The 9,562-nt window shown below is 37.8% G+C and overlaps 1 protein-coding gene across 2 annotated transcripts; it reads right to left on the bottom strand.

Annotated features, from left to right (window-relative positions):
* Positions 1-1,313: 1,313 nt before the first annotated feature.
* Positions 1,314-9,528, bottom strand: zfyve19 (zinc finger, FYVE domain containing 19). 2 transcript variants are annotated; one of them, XR_004578946.2, is made up of 12 exons: positions 9,234-9,528; positions 8,645-8,766; positions 8,504-8,557; positions 8,251-8,414; positions 8,026-8,168; positions 7,018-7,120; positions 6,640-6,873; positions 5,625-5,701; positions 4,825-4,926; positions 4,253-4,434; positions 3,195-3,348; positions 1,314-2,986 (listed from the first exon to the last, which is right to left on the bottom strand). XR_004578946.2 is itself a non-coding variant. In XM_026933703.3 (12 exons), the coding sequence occupies exons 1-11, from the start codon at positions 9,285-9,287 to the stop codon at positions 3,249-3,251; spliced, it is 1,335 nt and encodes a 444-aa protein (XP_026789504.3). In that variant the 5' UTR covers positions 9,288-9,527; the 3' UTR covers positions 1,314-2,986; positions 3,224-3,248. The 2 variants fall into 2 exon arrangements, 1 of the variants encoding a protein (XP_026789504.3); XM_026933703.3 differs by having other exon boundaries at positions 3,224-3,348; positions 9,234-9,527.
* Positions 9,529-9,562: the final 34 nt, after the last annotated feature.

Here is a 9,562-nt window from a genome sequence, read left to right as displayed (position 1 = left end):
ACACCAAAAGGCCTGGAAGACCACAGAAGTCAACTAAAGTGGATGATTGCAGAATTCTTTCCTTGGCGAAGAAAAACCCCTTCACAACATCTAGCCAGGTCAAGAACTCTCAAGGAGGTAGATTCAGTCAAATGCTGCAAAACTGATAGGACGATGCTTCACAGTACAGATGGATAATGACCCAAAACATACTGCAAAGCAACCAAAGAGCTTCTTAAGGCAAACAAATGGTATGTTCTTAAATGGACGAGTCTGTCACCTGACCTCAACCCAATTGATCATGTTTTTCAAGACAAAACTGAAGGCAGAAAAACCCACAAACAAGCAGCAACTGAAGGTGGCTGCAGTAAAGGCCTGGCAAAGCATCTCAAGGGAGGAAACTCACCATTTGGTGATGTCCATGGGTTCAGCATGTTGTAGGGGTTTGTAACCGCTCAAGTTGCACTAATTCATGATATGTTACACACCTATAACATGTATACAGTACATATCCCAGAGTAGTGCTGCTTCTCTGACAAGTCCTTTTGAATGTTGTCTATATATTATTGTTCTGCATTTTAACTCAGTCAATATTTGGTGGGAGACAACAGAAAATAGCACTTCCTGGACTGTCTTTAATCTTATGTGCAAAGACTCTGTTATGCTCTGGGTCGTTTTGCTGGGTCCACTTGTACCCTTTGAGGGAAGGGTCATTGCAAATCAGTAAAACAGTTATTCTGACTAATCACCTTTCCTATGAGGAAGCATTTCTATCCTGATGAGAGTGGTCTCTTCCAGGATGACCCCACCCCCATCCACATATACCTTCATAATCATGAGATCTCAGTGAAACACCTATGGGAGATTTTGGAGTGCCGATCACAAATTGGCACAATTCTTGATAGTTTTTTTCTACGCTATATGGCGAAAGGTTTGTGACCACCTGACCAATCACACCCATACATGCTTTTTGAACATCCTATCATAAATTTAGTCTCCCTTTGCTCTTATAGTAACCTCCACTCTTCTGGGAAAGCTTTCCAATAGATTTTGGAGCGTGGCTGTGGGGATTTGTGCTCATTTGTGGCAACAGTTTGGGGAAAACCCACATATGGGTGTGATGCTCAGGTGTCCACATACATGGCCATATAGTGTATATTGATGAATCTGATTGGATGCTAAACTGAATCAATTCAATTGATATATAGCATACAGTCATTGGCTGGATGAAAGAAGAAACCTTGTAACAAGTACTTTGAAGGTCTAAATACAATGTAAGGAGTAAAACCTTTTTTACTATAAGTTTTTTTTTCAGAAATAAGTAAAAAGTAAGATTACAATCATACAATTTTAATAATAATCATATAAAGAAAAAAATACACCAAGATAATATATACTAAGTATTAAGTATAGTACAATTACTCAAGTATTTTCCACCCCTGCTAAGAGAAGATACTGACCTCAAAATTTACCTCAGAATTAAGGAATGCCAACTTTGTTTCACAACAGAGAGCAATCAAAAATGTCTGAACGTAATATTATTACACACAAGCAGCCTGCCACAAGGACATTTGAGAAGTTGCTCTCATCACTATAGCAACCACAACATGCAATAGGCACTCTTACATGAATGTAGCCTTTTAAACAAGCAATTTTAGACTTCAAATTATTTTTTGGTCAGTGAGACAACAAGCCTGTTCTCCTTTTTTTTTTTTTTTTTTTTTGTTTAAGTGCGTGATTAGTGTCCTAATGGATCACTATAGTTAAGCCCTATAACGCTGGAGCACTTCCTCTCCACTCATCTCCCCCTTTTACATTCATCCTGCTATGATGGACCACCATTGATTATATGTCCCAAGAGTTGGTCTGTAATGCCTGCTAATGCACTCATCTCTTCCTATTACATTTGTTCCGCATCTGTGATGGTCATTCTACTCATAGCAGCTCGCTTTAAATTCATTTAAATTCCTGCCAGTACAATCACAGTACAATTAATAAAGCATCCAAAAAATCCAATAGGAAAAATATGATACATTGATGTTGTATAACAATCCTGGATCAGATAGGAGAATTAGCAAGAGAGAGAGAGAGAGAGAGAGAGAGAGAGGGAAGGGGGTGGGGGTTGAATAGTGTAGTGACTCATGTCTCTGTTAAACATAACCGCACGAATCCCACAAGCCACCAGACAGACACAGCTGAAACTCAGTAACCTCTTTGGTGCTGATCACATGAAAGTCTAGAATTTGTGCTTGGAAATAAAGCCTTTACAAAGACTTCAAGCAACTGTCATAGTGCTTTACTGACTGACACAGACAGCCCACGAGACATGATTAAATCAATTAAAAACTTTACTCACTACTCTTCTCTTATTACCTGGGGTAATTCCACCATGTACACTCTAAAAAAGTGATCTTAGCCTTATGTAGTGTTTACATACTGATATAACGTTCATGTTACTACAATAAATTAAGTTTATTTAATGTGTTTAACATAAACCTGCCATTCTGTACATATTTACATTATGATGAACTTTCTTATTTTACTTAATTGGAAATTCTGTTTTTAATTTAAATACGTTGATCCATGAATTAGTTTTTTTTCAGCATAGGGAGATATCACTTCCTGTATTTGAATGCAAAGTGTTAATTTTACATATACCACAATGTATCACTGTGCCTTTGTTCAGTTTCTACTAAACACCTTTTCTGTGCGATGCCACAACTGTCCCTAGCGGAAGTGAAAGAAGACTTTTCTTTTTGGGTTTGTTTTCCAATAATTTTATTTTATTTAAATAATAATTTGCTCAATTCATTTTAGTGCTCAGTTAGGAAAAAGTCTTTAACACACAAACCTACATTTAGGTGTATACTAAACATTACTAGGGCAGCATGGTGGTGCAGAGTGTACCAGTGCTTGTGGTTAGGGTTCACTGTCTATGCTTATGTGAAATGGATGGTCTCGTGCTTGCCTCAGTGCTTCCAGGAAAGGCTCCTGATGCATTGCGACCCTGAGCAGAAGAAAACAGTTACTGAATATGAATGGACGAACAAACATTACATTTAAATACGTACTTTTAATAAAAACTACAAGAGATATGAAACCTCGATGAAAACTATATGAAAATTCATTATGCCAGAGGCTAGTGCACTTCAAAATACCTAGGCCGCTTTCAACAACCATTTCTAGACACTTAAATTCTGATAAACTGTATTTACTTTGAAATGAATTTATTAGCTGTACTGACACATTCGGATTGGTAGTGACACATTTTAGCTGCACTTTGAGGATCCTTTCTTCTTCTTGCTTTTCTTAGGGGCTGTGTAACTGGACGTGCGGTGTTCTTTTCGATCATATTCATCATGGCCTTCCCTTTGGGGAAAAAGGAATAAGTGGAATTAGACTATAATAAAAAAAAGAGGTTCATCAGTTAAAATATTTTCTACAAGTAAAACAGCTGATACAATTTTATAAAATTTAACCAGTAGAGATAAAATATAATCAAAATAATATTTTTACTTTTACTGGAGCATATGCAAGTTCTACAAAAATAAACAGAGGTGTACTCCTCAGACATAATTTGTTCAGGGTTCAACTGCACACAAATTGTGATCCCCATAGTACAATTTCCCAACGTACGCCTCCCTGCATGCAGTCTGAAATGAATCTGTAGAATGATCCATAACATCCATAGGATCAATAATGCTGGTAAACAGGGATGTCGCCACTAACAAGTCTAGACCTTCTTGTTACTAAATGAAGAAAGCTTTTGAAGACCTTGAGCATGTTTGGATCAATTCCAAAATCTAATCAGTTCATCTGCTGGGTACAATGACTATTCCACATAAATCCTTCAAACATTCAACCACTCCTTTTTGAGATATCGCGCTAACAAGAATCTCGGACAGACACGCAGATGAACGGACGCACAGAAAACCTACTGGCGGAGGCGTAAAAAGCAGAGCGAGGACCACTTGCAAATTGATTACTGTATAACAAGTTCATTGAGCTATTAGAACCTTCTACACAGGCACTACAGTTGCTAGATGGTCCACTTATGTGTTTTCACCAAAAGCCAGATAGCTGAATATTACGGCATCTATTATATTTAGCTTCTTTCTCACTGCATGTGCAAGAGACAAAAAAAAATTGCCTATGAGTGAGTACGCACATTCACAACTACACGAAATGAGGTAAAGTGCTCACATTCACAACTACGTGAAATGAGGTAATGGAAACTATTCATTTTGTGTAGTGGGCTTGAAGTGGTCCTTACCTGAAGCAGCGGCTGCAGTACAGGTCCTGGTCACATGTGTGGCACCGAATGGTGGCATCCTGATTACAGATACAGCACCAGGGCAGCTCATCTTCCTCATCATCATCTTCCTCCTCATAACGTGTGGCACTCCAGTTGACAGAGACAGCAGGAGGCTTTGTTTTAGATGACTGGGATGGAATCTTAAATAAATACAATACATAATAAGGATGGAGTAATTACACGTCACGCAAAGAGCTTAAGCGTGCTAGCTGAAGCTGAAGTGCCCCCCTATGGCTTAAATATGAATTACACACTATCTAAAGCCAAAACTTCTTCCATTACTGCTTGGGGCATTCTAAACCCTTACTATGAAAGTCATTTTTAGGTGAGTGGAAGCAGTGATACTTAAAATCAGATGTAAATATGTTAAGCAATATACAGCTTTACAATCATTTGCTACTCCAAGGGGATGTAATCAGCAGGAAATGTATGCTGTATAAAGGTGAAAAAATGTGCGCATGCCCTGGTTTGCTGTGTGATAAACTCAACTGATTGAAAGCGAACTAAAAAGTGTGTAGGAATTTTGTTACCTGCTTCTTATTGGAATTGGACTTTTCTTTATTTTCTGGGCCACTGTGCTCTGGAGGGATGTTATAACCACTGGCTTCATCTAAAGCAGTCTCTTCCGACAGCTAGAAGCCAAAAAAATATATATTGTGGGAATAAATGACTACATGAGAATCCTGCATTAGTTACTAGTTACTAGTTAAAGCAATCACAGGAGCTGTGTTTCATTTATAGTAATACACTTTCACAATAATTGTAATGCAACATTTTTTAATAGTAAGAACATAGTGTAAGTTAACTTTAGGGCTGGGCAATATGACCATGTGACAATATGACAATAAAATGTGTGACAATATACTTTTGAGATATCGTGACTATCATCTGTATGTGTACAATAATTAAAAACTCTGACTGAAGCAACTCTGAAGCAGCTGATTATATTTTAAAATTATACACCAAATTCTTGCACAAAATTCTTTTTAATTTTCCTCCCTTCCTTTCCTAGATTTCCTAAATCTACAAATTTATTTTTGTAGATACATAATTAAAAATGTTAAATGCAACACTACTGTTCTATAAATCATGACACATATTATGAATTGTATAAATGTCTCCAAGCATGATATAGTTTTGTCATATCGTCCACTCTTAGTCATCATCAGTGTAGCCATGTATTAATGACATTCACAATGGACAGGAACAATAACAGCTAATACAAAACGTAAAGACATTTGTAGAGATTTATATTGTTCTTACTACATTATATTACTACATAATATATATAGTATATAATGTATATAGCATAATATTTATTTCTACAGACCCTTTTTAGAATCCTGGCGAGTGCTTCCTCCTCGGTCTCTTCATCACTGTCAGGTTGCTGGAAGTCGGTCATAGTGACTGAAACACACAAACACAGCCATACGACATTAAAATTACACTCAAATTCCTGAACCAGGAAATGCATTGCACATTTGTATGTACTGAAGCTATAGTTACAACAACTGCTTTATCCTTAACAGGGTCGTGGTGGATCTGAAGCTTTTCCTGGGAACAAACTTTGGATGGGAGTACATCACAGAGCACCGCACCACACACACACACACACACACACACACACACACACACACAGACACACACACCTAGGGGCAATTTATCAGTCACTCATGGCATACTGGCATGTTCTTGGGAGGTGGGTGGAAACCGGAGGACCCGGAGGAAACCCACATGAACACAGGGGGAACATACACAGAAACTCCACATAGACTGTAACCCGAGCTGAGGATCTGATTGGTGCCCTGGAGCTGTGATGCTCCTGACCCGCTGCGCCACTGCTCCACATACATTGAGCTATTCTGATTTCTCAATTTGAGCTACAATATTAGGCCATAATCCTACAGCACAATACTGTTCAACTGTTTTCTAGGTGATATACTGTGTGTTCAATCCATTTCTGCATTCAGAATGTGCCTTTCTGATAAATGAGGGTAAATTAACACATTTAAGAGGATTTATTGATGCGTTATTGATCTACTAAACTATTTTTTTGGTCTGGCCCACTTGACATTGGACTAAGTGTAATGTGGCCTGTTACATGATGTCACACTGAAGTCGTATACCAACAGCAATATCATTATGTCTATAGGAAATATATTATTATAGTACGGATAATCAATCTTCCTTCGCTGGTGCTTTTAATGTATGTACGGACCTGAGAGCAGTGTTAAAGGAATGTGCTGGAGTTTGTACTGGATTCACATCTGGAGACAACTTTCACAGTCTAAAATTTGTGCATAAACAAAAACTTTCACACTACACCTCCAGGAACATGTAGTTACCTTTGTCCGGGTCTCGCCCCTGCAGCACAGCCAGTCTCTTGGCTACCTGAAGAAGCTGCGTCTGGCAGTTTTCCTCTCGTTTCAGCTCCTCCATGGCCTCAGCCAGCAAGCGGCTCTTTTCCTCCTCTATCTGCTTGAGTGACAGCTGCTCATCATCCAAATTCTCATCCAGTGTCCCGCCTGCTTCCTTGTTGAGATCGTTTAGGGATGTGACTGGATGCTCTGAGGTATCAGCTATATTAGATCACATGAAAGTGGGACAAAAAGGCCAAAAGATAAATTTAAGTGGGTACAAAAAAAGGTAGACACTAAACTGAACTGTAATAAACAGAACAAATATTTAACATGCTGATCAAAACAAGACTGTGTAATAAATACCATCGGGACATTGTTGTCTGTCAATGGCAACTTCCTCTGTCATCTGCGTGATTAAGTCATTGGCCTGTTCGGTTTGAGTCCTGCTATCAGGTGGCTGGTGAACCTGCATACAGTAAAGCCATACTGATGTTTCAAACATCAATAAATAATACATCTACACATTTTTGTGGTCAAGCACAATTTTCAAAACATTTATCATCAGCTCACATCACAATATCGGAAAAGTTCTCAGGATTGTTGTGACCATGGAATGTCAGTAGATTTCTATCAACACAACAAGTTGGTCTCGAGTAAGAGTGCAGTGATGTAACAGTATGATGGCATACTGGAAAAGAAAATCTGAAATATTTATGCTAATAAACATACACTATAATGGTATAATATCATTATATTTAACAATATTATAAGAAATGAATGTCCACATGCATCATGTACTTGAAATATGTTACAAGAGGTTTCAATAAACTACTGAAGGCCAAGAGCAATATTATATATAAAACACAACACTTTCCTTAATAAAATGATTGAATATATTCCATGCCTCTACTGTTTTACCCTGTATTTATACTAGCAAGCTCACGTCGCTTTAAGTTTGTATCCTGTGGGTGTGTAGTGGCTGCTGCTATAACTTGTAGGTTTAAACTGTCCAGAGGTTTATCATAACTAATTTGCACAATATTGAGACAATCTCTATTTAAATCTTGCTTGCTGCTCTGTCACTTTGTTGTTTATCATCAGAATTGTAGCTCTGTGATGAAAACTGAATGGTTGCCTGTGACTTGCTAGTGTGACACAGGGTTATGGACAATGTCCTGCTTGAAAATAAAGTTTAAGCAGATACTGTAATATACTGAAACCATGACACTGGCTCTCTTCATACCATACTTTTATTAAACAGACAGTTTCCCCTTCAGAAAGATTCCAAGTAGAACCCTTTAAGCAATATACAACCTAAATAACCCATAAGGAACCATTTTGTGCATCATCTCAATTTAGCCTTATGCTTACTGATGGAGGAGCTTGGGAAGGAGAAGGTCTTCCTTGTAAAGCAGCCAAACGGTCTTCCATCTCTCGAGCTGAAGGCACTGTCTGATCTGGAGCTTTCAGTGCAGCAAGACGAGTCTCTATCTCCTTCTCAGATGGTATGGATTCTGCATATAACAGAGAGGAAGATGTGTATGTGGTGCTGAACAGTACATCTTAATTGTGTTAAGGAATGTGGAACACTCTTACTTGGTTTTGTTTCCTCTTTCAGCTTCTGGAGTCGTTGTGCAATCGCTTGGTCCTCCTTACTAAGCCCCTTGGTTGAAATGAGAGCTGATGTATTATTCGTTCCACTAGCATGTCTTGGAGGATGATGAGGTTGAGTCTGTTTGGCTTCAAGGGCAGCAACCCGCCTGCAACCCAAGACAACATTAACATTAACTAAAGACATCGAGCGATATGGAGAACATTTCAGCAAGCAAAAAAGTTTCTCAGCGCTTACTTTTTGTAGTTTTCAGGTGGTGACCATCTTGCAGCATCATTCTGTTTTCCACCACTACATGTACAAAAGAGCATTTATACCTCATTTACACAGTTCATCCACAGAGCATATTATAACGCATTGGTGTATTAGAAAGCAAACCTTGTGAGATTGCCATGGCACTGCTTGCAGACTTTTTGCTGAGTGTTACCGTAGCGCGGCACCAACGCACTAAACGTTAGACACCCTGAACAAAATGAGCGTCCACAGTTTTTGCAGCCCAACTGTAATGAAATTGAATGTTCATTAGTTCATGGCAAAACTGGACAGAATAAATCTATATCTATATCTATATACGGATATCTATTAAGATGCTTTGTGATGATGTCCAAAGTTAAAAGCTCTATATAAATAAAATGGAATAGAACTGAATTATCTAATATCTTGTTAAGTCCATAATCAACACCTCTTTAAAATCTGTATCAATCCACCTATACTTTTCATTAAATATAATCCACTGAATATATTTTATATAGAGAAACAAATATCATACAAAATAAATTGACCAATAGTAAGGCTGATATATGTTATTTCAAATAGAAATTTTAAAACAATTTTTATCAAAGTAATATCACATCAGTGTATCCCTTGGTTTTACAGAACATAAATGCCTGTGCTTCCCCCACTGGTAATTCATATAAATGAATTGTGTTAACATTTTTTGAATTAATCTACATACAAATAGACAAACCTCTTTTTTGAAAAGAGTGAACTTTGAAGCACAGCCATAGCACCGCTTATCCATAGTTGGCCTTCCACTGGGACTGCTGCAATTATAGTCAATCCTATAGGCGATATTCAACACAACAGACGATTCCAGACCAACGAGGTCTGAAACACTTTTTACGGCATGATCTATATAACTGGGAATACAAAACTTAATTTATTGGCAAAATCAATTTCAATGTTTAATGAAGAAAAAACTGGTGCTGCACAAACACCAGATTCAACTACACTCCTATTTGTCAAATAAGAAAACACAGGAAGTAAAATCTGTTTGGTAAACTCACGGGAAATGTA

Source organism: Pangasianodon hypophthalmus, chromosome 10 (genome assembly GCF_027358585.1).
Source record: "Pangasianodon hypophthalmus isolate fPanHyp1 chromosome 10, fPanHyp1.pri, whole genome shotgun sequence".
NCBI lineage: Eukaryota > Metazoa > Chordata > Actinopteri > Siluriformes > Pangasiidae > Pangasianodon > Pangasianodon hypophthalmus.
Note: the sequence above shows the minus strand (reverse complement) of the source record. Positions and strands in the feature narration are given on the sequence as shown.

Bases quoted from the DNA above. Each gene is read 5' to 3' on its own strand.
- zfyve19 (XM_026933703.3), bottom strand. From the start codon at position 9,287: ATGGATAAGCGGTGCTATGGCTGTGCTTCAAAGTTCACTCTTTTCAAA. The intron at 8,558-8,644 runs GTTTGCTTTCTA...TTGTACATGTAG, and splicing joins TGCCATGGCAATCTCACAAG to TGGTGGAAAACAGAATGATG. The intron at 7,121-8,025 runs GTAAGCATAAGG...TACTGTATGCAG, and splicing joins CTTCCCAAGCTCCTCCATCA to GTTCACCAGCCACCTGATAG.